The following is a 22,128-nucleotide window of genomic DNA, read 5'->3' on the forward strand; positions in this document are numbered from 1 at the left end:
GGTGTTAAATACATAGCTGCAACATTCCCAAGTGCAGCTCCAATCAAATCAAAATGTAATTGGGAAATAACTAACAAAATAAATAAAACATAGATAACATTACATTTTAACACTGTCAATATGCATCCCACAGAGATCCTTGTGTGTGGATTAGTGGCCCTTATTTGAGTTTGCCATCACTGCACTAAACCATGCTGCTTTTCTCCTCCACCCTTATCTCTTTTCTATCTGGATGGGAGAAAGAGATGGGACAGGTTCCCATGTCCTGGTAAAGAAAAGGAAATCTAGCAGCACCCTAAGACTGAAACACAACCAAAGGAAATAACACCTACTTAGCCTCTTCAGAGATGAATATTTGCTGGGGTTGGTCTTAACTGCAGACTCATAGGATGGGGGGAGATGAGCCAAGTTCTGGAATGATCGAGAGAAAGAAAGGTCATAGGGCTCTGTGGCTGATGTCAGGATGTTGTTCATCCGTGGCTTTTCTGCAAGAAAGACAAAGGAACCATTAAAAAATTCCTGCTACTACTTTGGCAGGGACATTTACAGAGCAAGAATTCTCCACTCCCCCCACCCTGGCAGGATGAGTCCCCAGTTATCAATAACCCCAGAGGGCATTCCTTCCAGTATTTTGGGCCAAAAAGACACTGTTGCTGTTCAATGAGGAAGGACTTCAGCTTGGGGAACGCTGGAATCTTGCCTAGTCTAAGACCCCCAAGGGATCCCAGGTCAATCCCTCATAAGAATTTTTCTCATAAAAGTCATAGAATGTCAGTGTTCAAAGGTGCTATAGAGACCACTTAATGCTAGACCAACACTTACTTTACAGATGAAAAAATGATGGCTCAGAGAGGTATTGACTTGGTCAGTGCTTTTACTTTGATATTTGGTTTCTGTGCAGCCTTAGACAAGTCACTCAACCTAGCTGAGCTTCCATTTTTCTCCTCTATGAAATTAGGGGTTTGAACCAGATGACTCCTGAGGTCCTCCCAACTCTGGATGAATGCTCTTATACTTAGTTAAGGGAACAGATAGAAATGGAACCCAGTTCTCTTGACTCCTAGTTTAGTCAATATTCTCTACTTCATTATAGCTATACATATATGTAATATATATATGACTTCTTTTTATCAATTATCTAAGAAAAGCAGCCATTTTTATATATTTGTCAATGAGCAGTTACAGTGAAATGAATCTTAAAGCCCCTTTTTAAAAAAAATATTTCATCCAAAAACCACCTTTCATTTCTCTTATACCCTTTGGGAGGGGATAGGGAAAGGGAGAGATGGGTGGTGGCAGTGTGACCAAACAATGCAGTAATACCACTTCTAGGTCTGTATCCAAAGAGATCATAAAAACAGGAAAAAGATCCACATGTACAAAAACATTGATAGCAGCTCTTTTTGTTGTGGCAAAGAATTGGAAATTCTTTGGAAATTGGAAAAACCCCATGCTTCACCCCATTTTTGACTGGCTCCCCTTTTCCAGGTTTTTCCTGCAGTGTTATTTTCTGGGTTTTTTTCCAGAGGTCAGTAAGGGAGAGTGACAACAAGAAGTCCCCTCTGCCCCAGAAACAGGGCTCAATTTTAAAAGCCAGGAAACAAGTAAACAAGATGAACAAAAAGCGAAAAAAGAACACTGACTGTTTCTATGGGGACAGGGAAGATCAAAATACAAACTCAGAAAAGGACAACATTGTCAATATACCTATACCTAAAACCTAAAAGGGGAATATGAATTGGTCTCAAGCCCAGAAAAAGCCTTCTTGGAAGAGCTCAAGGATTTTAAAAGTCAAATAAAAGAGATAGAAGAAAAAAAAAAGAAACGAGAGGTATGCAAGAGAATAAATAGCTTGGAAAAGGAAGGACAAAAATTGACTAAAGAAAACAACTCCTTAAAAAGTAGAATTGGCCAAATGGAAAAGGTGGCACAAAAATTCACTGAAGAGAAGGACTCCTTAAAAAGTAGACTTGGCCAAATAGAAAAGGAGGTACAAAAGCTAACTGAAGAAAACAATTCCTTAAAAATTAGAAGTGGGTAAGTGGAAGCTAATGACTCTATGAGACATCAATAATTAGTCAAACAAAATCAAAAGAATGAAAAAATAGAAGAAAATGTAAAATATCTCATTGCAAAAACTGACATGGAAATTAGAGCTGGGAGAGATAATTTAAGAATTATTGGTCTACCTGAAAGCCACGATAAAAAAAAAAAAGAGTCTGAATGGTACCTTTCAAGAAATTATCAAGGAAAAAGTGCCCTGAGGATCTAGAACAAGAGGTAAAACAGTCAATGAAAGAAGCCACTGATCACCTCCTGAAAGAGATCCCAAAATGAAGACTCCAAGAAATGATGCAGCCAAATTAAAGAATTATCAGGTCAAGGAGAAAATACTGCAAGCAGTCAGAAAGAAACAATTTAAATATTGTGGAACAATAGTCAGGATTACACAGAATTTAGCAGCTTCTACATTAAAGGATTGGAGGACTTAGAATATGATATTCTGGAAGGCAAAGGATCTTGGATTACGACCAAGAATCTACTGCCCAGCAAAACAGAACATAATCTATCGGGGGAGGAGGTAGACATTCAATGAAATAGAGGACTTCCAAATTTTCTTGTTGAAAAAAAGAGCTGAACAGTAAATTCGATCTTCAAATATAAGACTCAAGAGATGCATAAAAAGGTAAACAAGAAAGAAAAAATGATATTCAATAAGGTTAAACTGTTTATGTCTCTACATGGGAAGATATTTGTAACTCTTGAGAACTGTTTTATTACAACATTTAGAAGAGGTATACATAGACAGAGGGTGTAGGTATAAGTTGAGTTTGATATGATGATAAAAAAAATTAAGAAGTGAAAAAAAGGTATTGTACTGTGAAAAAGAAGGAAAAGAGGGGGCAGAAAATGGCAAGTTACATCACATGAAGAGGTGCAAAGACTTATTACAGTAGAAGGAAACAAGGAAGGGAAATGAACATTATTTGAACCTTACTCCCATCAGATTTGACTCAAAGAGGGAATAACATACACACTCAGGTATAGAAATCTAACTTGCCTTACAGGAAGTAAGAGGGGAAAGGGGAAAGAAAAGGGAGGGGGTTGACAGAAGGAAGGGAAGATTGAGGGAGGTGGTGGTCAGAAGCCAACACTAGCGAGGAGGGAAAGGGAGAAAGGAGAGAGAATAGCATAAACAGGGAGGATAGGTTGGAGAGAAAGACACAGTCAGAAATCCTAACTGAATGTGAATGAGATGAACTGTCCCATAAAACAGAAGTGGGTAGCAGATTGGATGAATAACTATAATCCTACAATAGGTTGTTTACAAGAAACATATTTCAAGCAGAAAGATACACACAAAGTAAAGGTAAAAGGATGGAATAAAATATATTATGCTTCAGCTGAAGTAAAAAAAGCAGAGGTAGCAATCCTGACCTCAGACAAAGCAAAAGCAAAATTAGATCTAATTAAAAGAGGCAGGGAAGGAAACTACATCCTACTAAAAGGTACCATAGAGAATGAAGTAATATCAATACTAAACATATATGCACCAAGTGATATAGCATCCAGATTCTTAGAGGAGAAGTTAAACAAATTACAGGAAGAAATAGACTGCAGAACTATACTAGTGAGGGACCTCAACCTCCCCCTTTCAGAGCTAGATAAATCTAACCACAAAATAAGCAAGAAAGAAATTAAGGAGGTGAATAGAAATGTGGAAAAGTTAGATATAGTAGACCTCTGGAGAAAACTGAATGGTGATAGAAAGGAATATACATTTTTTTCTCAGCAGTACTTGGCACCAGCACAAAAACTGACTATGTATTAGGGCATAAAAACATCACTTCATCATTTTCAGATCATGATGCAATAAAAATTGCATGTAATAAAGGGCCATGGAAAGATGAACTCAAAATTAGTAGGAAATTAAATAATCTAATCCTAAAGAATGAGTGGGTCAAACAACAAATCATAGAAACAATCAATAACTTTGTCCAAGAGAATGACGATAATGACACAACATACCAAAACTTATGGAATGCAGCCAAAGCAATTCTTAGAGGAAATTTTATACCTCTAAATGCTTACATGAAGGAGATTAATGAATTGGACATGCAGCTAAAAAGCTAGAAAAATTAAAAATCCCTTATTAAATATCAAATTAGAAATACTGAAAACCAAAGGAGAGACTAATAAAACTTAAATTAAGAAAGCTATTGAACTAATAAATAAAATTAAATATAAATAAAAATGAAAGAGCTGGTTTTATAAAAAAACCAATAAAATATGTAAACCTTTTGTTAATTTGATTAAAAAGAAGAAAAAGAAGAAAAGAAAAACCAAATTACCAGTATCAAAAAAGAAAAGGGAGAATTCACCACTAATGAAGAGAAAATTAAAACAATAAGTAGCAGCTATTTTGCCCAACTGTATGCCAATAAATCTGACAATCTAAGTGAAATGGATGAATATTTACAAAAATATAAATTACTGAGATTAACAGAAGAAGAAATAAAATGCTTAAATAACCCCATTTCAGAAAAAGAAATTGAACAAGCCATCAATGAATTCCCTAAGAAAAAAATCTCCAAAGCCAGATGTATTTACAAGTAAATTCTAACAAACATTTAAAGAACAATTAACTCCAATACTATAAAAACTATTTGGGAAAATAGTCAAAGGAGTCCTGCTAAATTATTTTTGTGATATAAATATGATGCTGATACCTAAACCAGGAAGAACCAAAAGAGAGAAAGAAAATTATAGACCAATTTCCCTAACGAATATAAATGGAAAAATTTTAAATAAAATGTTAGCAAAGAGATCATAACAATTTGTCATGGGGATAATACGTTATGACCAGGTTGGATTTATACCAGGAATGCAGGGTTGGTTCAATATTAGGAAAACTATCAGCATAATTGACCACAATAACAAAACTAACAGAAATCATATGATTCTCTCAAGAGATGAAGAAAAAGCTTTGGACAATATACAGCACCCATTCTTATTAAAAACACTAGAGAGCATAGGAATATATGGAGCCTTCTTTCAAATGATAAGCAGCATCTATCTAAATCTATTAGTAAGCATTATATGTAATGAGGATAAGCTAGAAGCATTCCTAATAAGATGAGGAGTGAAACAAGGATGTCTATTATCACCATTGTTATTCAATATTGTACTAGAAATGTTAGCTTTAGCAACAAGAGAAGAAAAAGAAATTGAAGGAATTAGAAAAGGCAATGAGGAAACAAAGCTTTGAAAATGATATGATGGTATACTTAGAGAATTATAGAAAATCAACTAAAATCAACTAAAAAACTACTTGAAATCATAATTGTGAATAGGAATAGATCAAGCTCACCCACAAAATAGAAAAAGATAACAAAACGGATTAGAAATAGAACCCAACAACATTAGCAAAGTTTCAAGTTATAAAATAAACCCACTATAAATCATTGGCATTTCTATAAATTATTAACAAAGTCCACCAGCAAGAGATAGAAATAAAAATTCCATTTAAAATAACTTTAGATAATACAAAATATTTGGGACTCTACCTTCCAAGACAAACCAAGGAACTATATGAACACTTTTCACACAAATAAAATCAGATCTAAAAATTGGAAAAATATCAGTTATTCATGGGTAGGCCCAGCTAATATAATAAAAATTACAATTTTACCTAAACTAATTTAATTATTTAGTGCCATACCAATGAAACTACAAAAAATTATTTTATAGAGCTAGAAAAAAAAATAACAAAATTCATCTGGAAGAACAAAAGTTCAAAAATATCAAGGGAATTAATGAAAAGAAATGCAAGGGAAGGTGGCCTAGCTGTAGTAGATCTAAAATCATATTATAAAGCAACAATCATCAAAACTATTTAGTACTGGCTAAGAAATAGAATGGTAGATCAGTGGAACAGGTAAGGTACACAAGACACAGTAGTCAATGACTATAGTCATCTATTATATGATAAAGCCAAAGACTCCAGGTTCTGGGATAAGAACTCACTATTTGACAAACTGCTGGGAAAACTGGAAAACAATATGGCAGAAAGTAGGCATAGACCAACATCTTACACCATATATAAAAATAAGGTTAAAATGGGTACATGATTTAGACATAAAGGGTGATACTATGAACAAGTTGGGAGAGCAAGGAATAGTTTACCCGTCAAATGTATGGAGAAGGGAACAATGTATGAACAAACAAGACATAGGGAACACTATGAAATGCAAAATGGATAATTTTGATTAATTCAATTAAAAAGGTTTTGCATAAACAAAGCCAATACAACCAAGATTAGAAGGGAAGTAAAAAGCTTGGAAACAATTTTTATAGCCAGGGTCTATGATAAAGGCTTCACTTCTAAATATATATGCAGAGAACTGAGTCAAATTTGTAAGAATACAAGTCATTACCCAATTGATAAATGGACAAAGGATATGAGCATGAAGTTTTCAGAAGGAGAAATTAAAGCTATCTATAGTCATATGAAAAAAATGTTCTAAATCACTACAGATTAGAGAAATGCCCATTAAAACAGCTCCGAGGTACCACCTCACACTTATCAGATTGGCTAACATGACAAAAGAGGAGAACGATAAATGTTGGGGAAGGTGTTGGAAAATTGGAACACTAATACATTGTTGGTGGAGTTGTGAACTGATCCCACCATTCTGGAGAGCAATTTGGAACTATGCCAGAGGTATAAAAGTGTGCATATCCTTTGATCCAGAAATACCACTTCTTATTCTGTATCCCAAAGAGATCATAAAAATGAGAAAAGGATCCACCGGCACACAAATATTTATAATAGCTCTTTTTGTGGTAGCAAAGAATTGTAAATTTAAGGGATGCCCATCGACTGGGGAATAGCTGAACAAGTTGTAGTATATGAATGTAATGGAATACTATTGTGCTATAAGAAATGATGAGCAGGCAGATTTCAGAAAAACCTGGAAAGACTCATATGAACAGATGCTGACTAAAGTGAGCAGAATCAGGAGAACATTGTAAACAGCAACAGCAACATTGTGCAATGACCAATTTTGATAGACTTAGCTCCTCTTAGGAATGCAATGATCTAAGACAATTCCAAAAGACTCCTGATGGAAAATGCTATCTACATCCAGAAAAAGAACTATGGAATCTGAATGCAGATTAAAGCATACTATTTTCTCTTTCTTTGTCTTTGTTTGTTCATTTTCTTTCTTGTGGTTATTCCCTTTTGTTCTGATTCTTCTTTCACAACATGACTAATGTGGAAATATGTTTAGTGTGATTGTATATGTATTGCTTATTGCATGCCATCTTGGGGAGGGGGAAAATTTAGAACTCAAAATCTTATGAAAGTGAATGCAGAAAATTAAAAATAAAGAAAAAGAAAAATAACTCCTTAAACAAAAAAGAGAAACACTAGATACATAAGCTTCTATCATAAATAAATTAGAGAATAAGGAAGAAACTACCTGTAAGAATTATGATTAGGAGAAGTGGTCACAATAAGACAAGGGATAAACAGGATCATAGACAATCAAGTAGACAATTCTGATTACATAAAACTGAAAAGGTTTTGCACAAAAAAATCAATGCAGCTAAAATAGAAGGGAAACACTTAAATGGGTAAGTGAAGCATTAAATAGGGAGATGTATGCTCAACAAAAATACTTTCCACCATGTTCAGGGCTGAGTACAAATTAAAGAGAGAATACCTATAGATGGCAAAGTCCTCCAGATATTCCCATTTGTGGGTGATCAAATCAAGCTCCAGAATATTTTGGAGTCTCTTAAATAAGTAGTGAGAAAGAAAGAACTCAGTTACTGAGGAACCACATTCCCATAAGATATAGAAGCTATCACTATATTGGACAGCACTGAATGCTCAATTCCAAAGGGCAAAAAATAAAATAAAATAGGACTACAACCAAGAAGTAAGAATAACTTACTCAGCAAAACTGAATATAATCCTCAACGGAAAAAAAAAAAAGGATTTTCAATCATTAGAGGACTTCCAAGCAATTCTGATGGAAAGAGCAGAAATGAATAGAAATTTTGGAATATAAACACAGGAGTTGAGAGATGAAAAGATTCAACTATCAAAAGAGACAAGGATATACTGTATCTATTCTAATAGGCAGGCATGATACAAGGATCTCTTAAGAACCACAATATCATTAGGAGGTATAAAGGAAATCTAGTGAGACAGAGGGACTGAATGCCTTTGTTATATTTTGATGATATTGAAAGATGAAAGGAAGGGGAGGGGAAAGAAAGGAATACATTGGGTAGAGTAGGGGGAAAAGAGGGAGGTAGGATTGGGGAACATACATAATCACTTAATCTTACATCTCACATAATCATGGCACACAAGTAGAAGTGTATATAAACACAAAAGGAATGGTGAGAGTGGGCATCATTTAGCCTCATTTCCATCTGACCTGGTCAAAAGAGGGTAGAATACACAGAACACAATCACACATGCAAAGAGTTTGATTTAGAAATACATTCAAAATGGAAATGGAAAAAAGGAAGAGGGGAAGTGAGGGAATAAGAAGGCTGGTAGATTTGGGAAGTTATTAGTCATGACAGGGAAAAAAAAGCTTGAGCTTGAATGAGAGATCATGTGGAGGTGATTAAAATGAGAGAAAGGATAAGAAGCTATAGAAGAGAGAAAGTTGGAGACAGGAAAACAGTAAGATAGAGAGAAATACATACTTAGTTATCATAATTGTGAATACGAATAGGTCAAGCTCACCCACAAAATAGAAAAGGATAACAGAATGGATTAGAAATAGAACCCAACACTATGTCTGCAAGAAAAACACTTTAAACATAAAAGCTCATGCAGAGTTAAAATAAAGAAATGGAATAAATCTGTTATGCTAGAGTTGAACTCACAAAAGCAAAGGGTAGTAATTCTGCTTTCAGACAAGGCAACAGGAAAAATAGACTTAATTAAAAGAGAGATAAGGAAGCAAACTACATTTTGCTAAAAACATGACAGAGCATGAATTTCAGTACATAATATATACACACCAAATGACATAGCACAGGCACATACAACCTGCAGCCTGTGAAAAATGTGATGGATGTTTTCCTCTACATTTTTTGTGGGCCACCCACAATTCTTTGTTAGGCTGCAAGTTGTACAGGCTTGGTATCGCATCTAAATGTTTAAAGGAAAAGCTAAATGAGTTATACAGATAAAAAGATAATAGAATCATGTCCCACTCTTTGTCACCCCATTTCGGGTTTTCTTGACAAAGATACTGGAGTGGTTTGCTATTTTCTTCTGTAGCTTATTTTACAGATAAGGAAACTGAGGGAAACAAGATTAAGTAACTTGCCCTGGGTTGCACAGCTAGTAGGTGTCTGAGGCTCAATTTGAACTGAAGTTTTCCTGACTCTAGGCCAAGCAGTCCCCCCACTGCACTAACTAGCTGCCCAGAATTATAATAGTGGGGGGCAGGAGAGAGAAAGAAAGAGAGAGAGAGAGAGAGAGAGAGAGAGAGAGAGACAGAGAGAGAGAAATTAATTCGACTCTTTCAGGCCTAGACAAATCTAAACAAAAATAATCAAGAAAATAAGTAGTTAAGAACACAACTGTAAATTAGAAAGTGAAATTAGAAAGGAGTATAAATATTTATCAGCTGTGTTTGGTACTTGTACAAAAACTAACCATGTTGTGTAGTATAAAAACTGCACAGACAAATACAAAGCAGCAATATCCAACATCCTTTACTATGATAAAATAAAAAAATTATATTAAATAACTGTTAATTAAATAATTAAAAATCAAATGTAGACCAAACCTTAAAAAATGATGAGGTCAAAGAGCAAGCCATAGGAAAAAAAATATACATAATTGCATTAAAATGACAACAATAAGACAATCAAAAAATTTGTGATGCATTCAACATTGTCTTTATTGGAAAATGTATGTCTGTAGACATTTTCCTCAATAGGTAAAAGAAAGAACAGATCAATGCATTGGGCACACTAAAAATATAGAAAAACAAAAATTTTAAAAACCTCAATTAAACATCAGAAAAGAAATCCTGAAAATCAAGGAAGGTTTCATAAAATCAGAAGCCCACTGCCCCAATAATTAACAAGGAAAACCAGGATCTTTTTCTTTTCTTTTTTTTTTAATAATTAATTTTTAGTTTTCAACATTCACTTCCATAAGATTTTGAGTTTTAAATTTTCTCTCCCTCCTTCTCCTCCCTCCTCCTCAAGATAGTGTGAAATCTAATACAAGCTCTACTTACACATTCATATTAAGCATATTTTCCCCATTAGTCATGATGTAAAGAAGAATTAGAACTAATGGGAGGAACCACAAGAATGAAGCAATCAAACAAAACAACAAAAGAAAAGGAGAGCAAATAGTATGGTTCCATCTGCATTCAGACTCCATAGTTCTATCTCTGGATGTGGACACATCATTTTCCATCATGAGCCTTTTGAAGTTGTCTTAGATTCTTGCATTGCTGAGAAGATCCAAGTCTATCAAAGTCAGTCATCACATAATGTGGCTGTTACTCTGTATAATGTTCTCCTGCTTCTGCTCATCTCACTTAGCATCAGTTCATATAAGTCTTTCCAGGTTTTTCTAAATTCCACCTGCTCATCATTTCTTACAGTACAATAGTATTCCATTACATTCATATATCACAACTTGTTCAGCCATTCTCCAATTGATTGGCATCTCCTTAATTTCCAATTCTTTGCCACCACAAAAAGAGCTGCTATAAATATTTTTGTACATGCGGTCCTTTTCCTGTTTTTATGATCTCTTTGGGATACAGACCTAGAAGTGGTATTACTGAGTCAAAGGGTATGTACTATTTTATAGCCCTTTGGGCATAGTCAGTATCTTTTTTGTTAAAAAAAAAGATAAAATTTTACCTAATTTAATTTTTTCAAAAGGAAGAAATCCAAACCATATTAAAAAATAAAGAGGGATAATTAAAATAAAGGACCAAAACAAAAAGATATTATTAGCCCAAATATATGCCAACAAAACTGATAAGTTAAATGAAATATTTGGAGTTTTAAAAAAGATCTCTTAGACCAGATGTATCCATAAGCAAATCATGTTAAATATAAAAAGAACAATTAATTCAAATATCACATAAACTGATTGGAAAAGTGTCAAAAGAAGTGATCTTTTCATTTAATTTAATTTTTAATTTTTCCCTTCACAATAGTTATTTCGTCAAATTAGTTGCTTGATAAAACATTGCAGATGCCATAATTGTTAACATAACAATTTACCAAACTGTATTAACTGTTGCAGTTTGCTAAGCATGTTTGTAAAGAAAAGGAAACGCTGAAACCCTGTGAAAGTTATTCTGTTTCAGCCCAGGAGAACAAAGGAAGTTTTGTTTCTCAGACGTTTTAAATCAGGAAAATAACACAGGTCAAGAATTTCTCTCCTCTTAAGAACTGCATCAATAGAAATATTCTGGTAAATATAAACTAGACTATTTACTCGAAATAGCACAAGTTGGATTTTGTCAAATGCCATAATGGAGATAATACCTCTGGGGCTTCAAGGTTGGTGGGTTTTGATCATTTAATTTTTTAAAATTTCTAACTAGCCATTTGAGGCACAGTATTCTTACTCTGAAATAAGCAAGTCTTCTCTGCAATATATTTTTTAAAATCCTCATGCTCTACTTTAAGACAAAGCAACGTGCACTAGGTGCACACTGACATGTCCTTGTGGCTAACTGTTTTTGTTAATGAGATTATGAAGTAGTTCAAGGAGGCCTGTATTAATGCTGTATTATTAAATGGTGCTGGTAAATGGTACCTTTTTTTTTTTTGTCATGTTGCAATTATTGTTTCCAAGTTAGTAACTCTGCTGGCCTGGAATCAGATAGCAACAAGGAAAACATTATTAGGGATTTCTTTTACTGTGATTTAGTAGCAACCAAGTTTCCCAATTTTAACCCCTTGGCAATAAGAACCAAATTCCCCATTGCATTAGCACCTAAGTGTAATCAGAACAAAGATACTGCACTTTTGATTGTAGCATTTGGCATTACTGAAAGGAAAGGAGATTGTGTTACATGTTGAAAGGGCGGTGGGCAACAGAAAAAGACAATGGGAAGATGAAATGTCACACGAAGACTTCAAAGGCTTGCACATATCATCCGTCATAGCCACCATAGTCTGCAAGATCATCTTTCATTGTAGCTTTTAATCCCCCTCCAGGAACCTTTCTTCTTCCTTTTGGCTTTGCTTTTCTTGTTTCTGTTTTTCACTGCATAACACCGTCAATGAATAGGTAATCTTTTTCAACTTATCAGTTTCCAAAGAAATACTCAAAATCTCAAACTAATGCTTCCAACAAACTGGCATAATTTAGAAATTTTTCATATGTAATTTTATCTTGCAGTAACTTGCCAAACTCTCTTAAAGAGGAGTTCATAGCATCTATATCACAGATTATACTATTAACACCAAAGGTTTCTTTTGCTAATTCAAAGTCTGCCGCTTCCTGTAGTATCTTTAGCCATAGTTTCTCTGCTAATTGTTCTGGTGTAAGCTCTTTAGATTCTTCAGGCTCTTCCTACGTTTTGTTAATTCCTTCTTGTCTTTTCTTCTGTTGCTGTTCTTTCTCTTTGATTTTCTCTATTTCCTTCTTTTCTGAAACTTTCGTTTCTCTCCTTTTTTTTCTTCATCATTTTGATCCCAGTTTTCCTTGACATCGTCATTCTCATCCTCGCCCTTCCAGCGGTGCCCGCCGCCCCTCCTATCTCTCCCCTCTCCCGTCTTCCCCTTCCTCTCTCCCCCTTCCTCTCTTTCTCCTTTCCCCTTTCCCCTTTCCCCTTTGCCCTTTCCCCCTTCCCCCTAGCCGCCTTTCGGGATGGTTCTTACGCGGAGAACCTGACCGTGTCCCACTAGTTCGAGTACTCCGCCGCTGACGCCCTCTCGGGCCGTGTGTCTAATTTTAATTTTTTTTCCACTTAATCGTATTTTATTCTCTCCCATTTTCCAGTTACATTAAAAGATAATTTTCAACATTCACTTTTATAAGATTTTGAGTTCCAAAACTTTTTTCTCCCTCCCTCCTCCTCCTCCTTCCCAAGATGGCAAACAATCTGTAGGCTATGTACATGTGCAATTTATACATGTATAGGCTATACATGTACAATCATATTAGACACATTTCTACATAAGTCATGCTGTGAAAGAAGAATCAGAACAAAAGGGAATAACCACAAGAAAGGAAAAAAACAACGAAACAGAGAAAATAGTATGCTTCCATCAGTATTCTTTCTCTGAATGTGGATAGCATTTTCCATCATGATCTTTTGGAATTCTGTTAGATCATTGTATTGCTGAGAAAAACTAAGTCTATTAAAGTTTCTCATTATCCACTGTTGCTGTTACTATGTACAATGTTCTCATTCTGCTCACTTAATTCAGCATCAGTTCATATAAGTCTGTCTAGGTTTTTCTGGAATCTGCCTGCTCATCATTTCTTATACCACAATAGTACCTCATTACATTCATACAACCACAACTTGTCCAGCCATTCCCCAAATGATGGGCATCCCTTCAATTTCGAATTCTTGGCCACCACAAAAAGAGGTATTACAAATATTTTTGTACATGTGGGTTCTTTTCCCTTTTCTATGGTCTCTTTGTGATACAGACCTAGTAGTGGTATTGCTGGATCAAAGGGTATGCACACTTTTATAGCCCTTCGGGCATAGTTCCAAGTTGCTCTCCAGAATGGTTAGATCAGTTCATAGCTCCACCAACAATGCATTAGTGTTCCAATTTTCTTGCATCTTCCTAAAGTTTATCATTTTCCATTTTGTCATGTTAGTCAATCTGATAGGTGTGAGGTGGTACCTCAGAGTTGTTTTAAAGGGCATTTCTCTAATCTATAGTGATTTAGAGCATTTTTATATGACTATAGATAGCATTAATTTCTTCCTCTGAAAACTGCCTGCTCATGTCTTTTGTCCATTTATTAATTGGGGAATGACTTGTATTCTTATAAATTTGACTCAGTTTTCTACATATATTCGGAAATGAAGCCTTTATCAGAGGCACTGGCTATAAAAATTGTTTCCCAGATTTCTGCTTCTCTTCTAATCTTGGGTGTGTTGGCTTTGTTTGTGCAAAACCTTTTTAATTGAATTAATCAAAATTATCCATTTTGCATTTCATAGTGTTCCCTATCTCTTGTTTGTTCATACATTGTTCCCTTCTCCATACATTTGACAGATAAACTATTCCTTGCTCTCCTAATTTGTTTGTAATATCACCCTTTATTTCTAAGTCATATACTCATGGTATAAGATGTTGGTCTATACCTAGTTTCTGCCATATTGTTTTCCAGTGAGGCTGGGTTTCTCCAGAACCAGAGCTGCCCACACTAGGGAAGTCAGCTAAATGGTTGAGGGTTGGGAATGGGGAGGGTCAGGAAGAACCTTGCTCTGGCCACCCACCTCCAGGGAGAGGGCAGGGGTGACCAAGATGTCATTTACCCACAGACTCAGTTGCTTTTCCATTTTTTCAATTTCCTTTTTAGTCACTCAAAAGGTTACTTTAGCACTTTCTGGAGCAGATTCATAAACAATTACTTTACTCCTTTTTGTGGATATAAACTTGTGCTTATCTCTCATTTTTTTCTCTACTGCAAAGCCATGAAAATGAGAATGTATGTGGCTTCCGACATGAAAGTGAAAATGAGGTTACTAATAAAATAATTGGATTGCTTGAATTCATGAAAGTTAAACACAGGAATGTTGAGGATTGATTGTATATGAATAATGAAATATTATTGTGGTATAAGAAATGAAAAGATAGTTTCAGAGAAACCTAGGGAAGTATGTGAACTGATGCAGTGTAAACATAACCAAGAGAACAATTGACATGATAACATAAACATTATAAATTTGAAAAATTCTGAAAGACTTAAGAACTCTGATTAATGAAATGATCAACCATGACTTCAGAAAACTAATGATAAAGATTATTGCCCACCTCTTGATAGATAGGTGATGGACTAATTTGAAACACGTTTATAGGCTTGACCAATGTGGGAATTTGTTTTGCTTGACTCCACTTATATGTTACAAATGTTATGTATTTTTTTTCTTTTCAAGGAGAGAGGGAGAAAGTGAGGAGAAAAGTAGATGATGTATAATTTCTTTAAAAAATTTAGAATTCTAGTAGATCACTTCTTAAGTGGGTTAGTGAGCCACACAAGTCCTCAACTGTTTATGATTATGTTAAATTTAAGTCATCAAGATCCTGTAGTGCTAACAATTTGCCACATCCACTCTGCCATTTTATCCTCCCCACAGGAGCAAAATCTTCTTTGCTCTCCTGTCCCTCAATACTTCCACCTCCCATTATCTCTTAGTCTTCCCTTCCAACTGGGGAAAAATGCATTTTTTTTAGGCAATTGGGGTTAAGTGATTTGCCCAGGGTCACACAGCTAGTAAGTGTCAAGTGTTTGGTCTGAGGCCAAATTTGAACTCAGTCCTCCTGACTTCAGTGCCACTTAGCTACCCTAAAAGAATACATTTCTCATCAGGCCCCTTGCTTATAAGTAACTACACCAGGATAAAAATTTTGCATTTAACTGTAGACTCAAGAGGGAGCCACTGACTCAAGAGGGACCCACACTGAGCAGGATTGATTATGACGTGGTCATATCTGTGTTTTAGAAATTAAATAGCTGTATGAAAGATTGTTTGGAAAGGTAGAAAGAAATAAAAGATCAATGAGGATGGAATCACAAAAATCCAGGAGAGAGGTGATGAGAGCTTGAACCAGGATAAACCATGACATGTATTTTTCTCTAGTTAGAAAAAGGTAACTTTCCACTTTGCTAAACATATTTTTTTTCCAGACTATGAACTACTTTCAGTAAGAGCTATGGCAAGGAAGGCATAACTTTATTTACATACAGTATTTGTTTACTTATCTTCGAGGTTGTGAGAACCAAACAATTTTTTTTGTTCACAAATGATGCAATTTCCATACTTGCTTTTTTTTTTTAAGTGAGGTAATTGGGGTTAAGTGACTTGCCCAGAGTTACATGGCTAGGCAGTATTATGTGTCTGAGGCCAGATTTGAACTCAGGTTCTCCTGACTCCAGGGCTGGTGCTCTATCCCCTGCACCACTTAGCTGCCCCACCATACTTGATTTCTTAAAGGGTCTATATCCTTTATCACTATAAAATCAGTTCTTTAAAACAAGATATAAATAGAAGAGAGGCAGTGTAATGTAGTGGATAGAAAGCCTGCTTTGTTGACAGGAAGACCTGATTGTTGTGGGTTATAGAAGGCCTTTATTACAAGTAACAAGTTCTATTAAAACTTTGGGAAATTAATATTGATTTGTTAAATTGTATCACCATTTATCTGTAACTATGGAATAATGTTAATTGCTGGATTTGATTATGAACTATGCTGCACTGACTTTTCACAGGACTCTTTAGAATGAGGGACTAGGGAAGACCTTCAGAAAGGATAACACAGAACCTCCTCATCACTGAAGTGCTATCTAGGAATTGGAACTTTCTTAATAATTAGGACTTACTAAACACACTCCAGCAGACTTTTTGAGAACAGCAAATATCAAAACTGGGGGAGGAGTGTAGGGGTGGGGTTAAGTAAATCAATTAAGTTGCTCTTCTCTAGTTAAAGTAAGTAATAAGATGCCTTGATACTTTAATAAGGTGAGCACAAGTCTAAATAAACCAATCAATTTAACACTTTCAATTGTGTGAAATGTCCTTGGATGTGATGGGGTGCTTGGGTGCCTGTACTCAGACCCCAATTCCAAGATCACATTTCTCCCTAGCTTCAAAACACTATCCCTGACAGTTTTCTCCCCAGCCCAAAGACCCTGTCTCTGGCAATAACTCGTGAGAGGGCCCAGTGAGGCAAACTATCTCTCCGTTACAAGAACAAGCTGACCTCTGTAGGATTTCCCTTGTACTATCTTGTAGCAACAAAATTATCATGTACTGATTCCCACAATTATAGTATATGATCCAAAAGTCAAGTTATAGACATCGACTCCCAAAGCTCTCTTGTTACAGACATAACAGACCAAAAGCACACTTTTGCACCCCTTAGGAAACCTCTCCCCTGGTTTCCAATAGTGAATGATGCCTATGACCAAGGTTGTATGTTACTACCTAATTATTATACTTGGCACATAATACACTGCTTTTCCTATATAAGCTTTAGCATCATTCCCTGTTGGGTTGCAAGTTCTTAGGGAGTTCTGCCCACCATGACAAATTCCCTAAAGAGCTCTGCCCATCATATTAGCATTATAATAAACCTTTGCCAACTTGACTTAAAGAGTGCTTGAGTCCATGAATTCACTCCAGATGACTCTGGGGATGAGTCCCTGAACCTCTCAAACTGCATCAGATGAACTGGAATGACATTGCTATTAAGTGACATTGACATTGAATTGACATTGAGTGTTCTAGTTGGCTATGGAAAGCATGCCCTGTGGGTCTCATCTATAAAATAAAAGTTCTGTTCAGAACCCAGATGTTCTGAGCATCTGGTAGAAATTCAGACCCCCCCAAAAACAGCTAATTAGGAAAGAGTGTTTTAACTAAACCCTCTGAGAAAGATTTCCTTGGGGTGAGGGAGATGAGAGAACACTTCAGCTTTGGTTTTGGTCTCCCCTCCACCCCCACCTTGGCTAGAGTAGAGCTTTGTTACCCTCAAATGCTCCAGAGGATTTTGGCATTGTTCTCTGAGACAGTGCTGGTGGTAGTATCTGCACTGGGAATCCAGGACAGACTGGATTGAATTCTACAAAGAGCCCAGAAAAGACTATACAGAAAGGTAACTTCTTGAGTATGGGGGAGAAAAGGACTTCCAGCCATCAAATGCTATGAGTTATCCTTTGCCATACATGCCATCTAAGCTTGAGAGAATTTTCCCTAGGACTCTGTATGTATTAATTGAAGAGGAGGTCACAGACTTTTGTGGGGAAGTTTTGTACCAACTGTTCTTACTATACCATCTTAAAAATACTCTTTTGTGAAAGCTACTTAAAGATAACTGACAAAATTAGTTCTCAACTGATGATCTTGGGAGGAAGCACACTCACGGGGAGTCATAAGCATTAGAAAATGCTTCCCAACTCCATAGGGATAACCCTAGAGCCCTGAGGGGCTGTCCTCTGGGGACCATCTCATTAGTATGAATGGGAGTTAGCATAGTAGCTCCAGAGTATATTACATTGTCCCTCTTCTAGCACATACTGATTCTCAGGAAGTCACTTAACTTTTCAGTGCTCCAGGAAGCCCTCTAAAACTATCAGTTGCAGAGAAGGTGTTGACCTGCATTGGAAAAGGAACTTCCTCACTGGGAGTTCTCTATACTCATGAAATCGTGAGCCTGGTTGAAATAACAACAACAAATAGCAAGTTAGAGTTCTAACTAGTTTCATTACATTGGATATGGTCTTTCAGAAGCCTAGAGGTTTCTAGGTTGCTATGTGCATCAGGAAACCCTTCAGTAGAAATAATACGCAAATTATAGGGTTCTTTCAATGACTAATTGCAAGTCCTGTGGCTTCTGATGAAGAGAAACCTGAGAGAAATAGGTTAGTGCTTGGAAGTTGTTGTTAAGTATATGACCATGAGTGCATTGACACCGTCCTTTGGCTTTAAGTCCAGGGCACAAATTTATCCTTAATGACATATCACACACACACACACACACACACACACACACACACAACAAAAAACCAGAAACGTTAACGAAGCAAGGAAAAGTGGCCCAGGTAATCAGGATCCCGAAAGCTACATTCTTTTGCTTCAATGAGTTCTCATTTTTGTTTTTGTTTGTTTATTTTTGCTTTCCTTCATGGCAAAACACATAGCTCAACCACCACAGTATAATGGGTCAGCTTGAGTTCAGGCTCTTCCTAATCTTGGTATATCGTATGACCTTGAACAAATCACTTTGCCCATCAGTCTCATTTTCCATGATTTTCAATTAGACACTGACATTCTGAGGCAGCCTTAGGCTGTGGGGAGATTGTTGGGAGGGTATTAAAATACTAAATCTGAGAGTCAAATGGGGTAGGGGAAGGAGGGATAATATTTGAGGCTGAAGGAAGTCTTGTTTTCCTTGAAGAATCAGAATCCTAGAACATATACACGTTGACACACTGTCCATATACAGAAACTGGTACAACTTCCTGTTTTGTTGGCGCCTAACACCATGTAATTTGCATAATTATCAGAGCAGAGGGTTCTTTGCTGTGCTCTCCAATGGGCTAGTTCTCCATCTTAGTTCTGTATTTTTTGCATTTTTGATGGATTTGCCACATGTCATTCTCTCATTAAAAATATTAAAAGCACAAAGCCAAACACAAATTACTGGGTCATTACACAATGAACCAATTACATTGACCTTGAATCATTAAAGACTACTATTGGGTCCAGCTATTCAATCACGTTACTAATTCACCTAACTTTATTATTGCTTTGATCACATTTCTCTATTTTATCCACGAGAAAAATCATTAAAGATTTTGTTAAATGTGTTGCTCAAATCTAGGTAAATGACATTTACAGAACCCATTTGATAAACCAGTTCAGTAACTTTATCAAAAAAAGAAATGAAATTAGTCATATATGACCTGTTATTGATAAACATCTTTACTAACTATTCTTTTAAAAATAATTTTTATTTCTTTTGTATTATGTATCACCAGAATTTCTCCAATATCTCTCTCTCTCCTCCTCCCAGAGAGCCACATAACAATATATTTTAAAAGAAAAAAAAGGAAAAAGAGACAAATCAACAGTACTGATTAACAAATCAAAAAAAATCCCAAAATGAAAATATCTCTATTCCTGTGTACCTCTCACAGTTGTTATTTCTTTAAGAAGCATTTTGTAATTGAATCTGTACAAGTTATTTGTATGATTTGATTGATTCTTCCACATATTTTATGTATTTGTAATTATATTAAATGGTATTTACCTTTCTGTGAATGTTTTTTTATTTTATTATTTTATAGAAATGCTGTTGATTTTGTAGCTTGTATCTTTTCATAAGCTATTAATTTTCTCAATTAGTATCTTTGCTTATTCTCTAAGATTTTCTATATAGATCATCATATAATCAGCAATAGATAGTTTTGTCTCCACTTTACCTATTTTTACGCCTTTAGTTTCTTTCTCTGATTTTATTGTTATTGCTAGCATTTTCAGAACTATATCACATAATACTGTGGAGAGAAGCAATTTTTGCTTTACTGCTGTATTTGATGGGAAAGGTTCTGGTGTGTCTCCATTTCATAAGATGCTTGCTTTTGGTTTTAGACAGACAAATTTTGTTATATTAAAAAATGTCTTCTTATGCCTATACTTTGTGGGGTTTTTTTTCGCATGAATGAGTGTTATATTCATCAAAAGCTTTTTCTGCATTTATTGAGATAATCATGAGATTTTGGATTTTTTTAAATGTTTTTATTGATTGTTATATTGAACCATCATTGCGTCCCTGTTATAAATTGAACTTGCTTATGATGTTTTTTTAATAAGTTGCTGTAGTCTGACAATGATTTAATTTAAAGTTTTTGAATTGATATTCAATAATAATATTGGCCCCATAGTTTTCTTTTGCTGGCTTAAGTATTAGTACCCTATTTCTTTCATACAAAGAGTCTAATGGAGTGTTTTCTTTCTCAATTTTTGAAAATAATTTTGTAGTATTGATACTATTGGTAGTATTGTAGTATTGTTTTTTAAAGAGGATAAAATTCTCCTGTGAATCCGTCAGAATCCATGTGAATCCCAAAGTCTTCCCCTCTCTCCCCTTTGGTAGTTTCTTTAAAGCTAGTTTGATAACCTTTTATGAGATTGGATTATTTAAGATTTCTATTTTGTCTAGTAAAGTCAACAAGTATTTATCAAGCACCTACCATGTGCCAGGCATTGTGCTAAATAAAGGCAAAACATGGTCCATGCTCTCAAGAAGCTCACAAACTAATGGATAATACAATCTTTGTACAAACAAGCAAAGATAGGATAAACTGGAGAAAATTACAGATAAAAGGCGCTAGAATCAAGGTAGATCAGGAAAGACTTCCTATTAAGAAAGAGCATTCTAGGCATGTGGGGCAGTCACTGAAAATTCTTTGAGTCAAGTGATAGAATTTCATGTGAAAAGAACAGCAAAGGCCAGAGTAAGTTCAAGGGAATACAATAAAAGAAGTTTGAAGAGCTATGAAGGGGCAATATTATTCAATGGGAGAGAAGGGTGTGACATGGTCAGACTTACATTAAGAAAATTGATTTAACAGCTGAGCAGAGGTAGGACTGGAGTGGGGAAAGTCTTGAGGGAGACTAACGAAGAAGACATTGCAATAGTCCACGGATAAGGAGATGAAGGTCTGACCCAGAGTGGTGGCAGAGTCAGAAGAGGGAAGAGAATGTATATGAGGAAGGTAATATAGGTAAAATTAATAGGACTGGCAATTAACAAAGAGTGTGAGCAAGAGAATAAAGCATCAAGGATGATGCCTGGCTTGTGAGACTGGGTGCCTGGGAAGATGGTCATGCCCTCAACAATAATAAGGAAATTAGGAAGAGGGAAAACTTTCAGGGAAAAGATAATGAGTTAAATTTTGGACAACATGAGTTTAAAATGTTAATGAGACATAAACAAGTTCAAGATGTCCAATAGCCTGTTGGATAAGCAGGACTAGAAATCAGGAGAGAGGTTAAAGTATAAAAAGCTGTTATAGCTGGCAGTTAGGAGATCATTGGTGACTTTGGAGAGAGCAGTTTTAGTTGAATAATGAAATTGTGCTTCAGACTGAAGAGTTAAGAAGAGAGTGAGAGGAAATGAAGTGGAGGTGGAGTGTTGCGAGGTTTAGTTCATGATATTTCAAGCTTATTCTTCCATGATTACTTCTATCTTCTGCTTTCATCCTTATCTCCTTGTGTACTTTAAAAAAGAAATATTTAAATAATCCATCTCTTATTGTTGTTGTTATCCCTATGGGTATCTTTCTACTTTTTTGGGGGGAGTAATTTATTTAATCATATATGCCTTCATTAGTTGTTGTGTACC

General features: G+C 35.5%; 1 protein-coding gene and 1 pseudogene across 1 annotated transcript in view; both read right to left on the reverse strand.

Moving 5' to 3' along the window:
- SHISA6 (shisa family member 6) overlaps window positions 1–22,128 on the reverse strand; it is a 456,375-nt gene that overhangs the window by 14,820 nt on the left and 419,427 nt on the right. Inside the window, exon 5 of the mRNA XM_020965996.2 lies at window positions 333–485. Within this exon, the coding sequence (XP_020821655.1) occupies window positions 333–485 (153 nt within the window). The remainder of the gene's footprint in view (window positions 1–332; window positions 486–22,128) is intronic.
- The window catches only part of LOC110193904 (eukaryotic translation initiation factor 3 subunit J-like), a 42,857-nt pseudogene continuing 32,818 nt past the window's right edge, over window positions 12,090–22,128 (reverse strand).

This window comes from Phascolarctos cinereus, unplaced genomic scaffold (genome assembly GCF_003287225.1).
Source record: "Phascolarctos cinereus isolate Bilbo 61053 unplaced genomic scaffold, phaCin_HiC Scaffold_5;HRSCAF=322, whole genome shotgun sequence".
NCBI lineage: Eukaryota > Metazoa > Chordata > Mammalia > Diprotodontia > Phascolarctidae > Phascolarctos > Phascolarctos cinereus.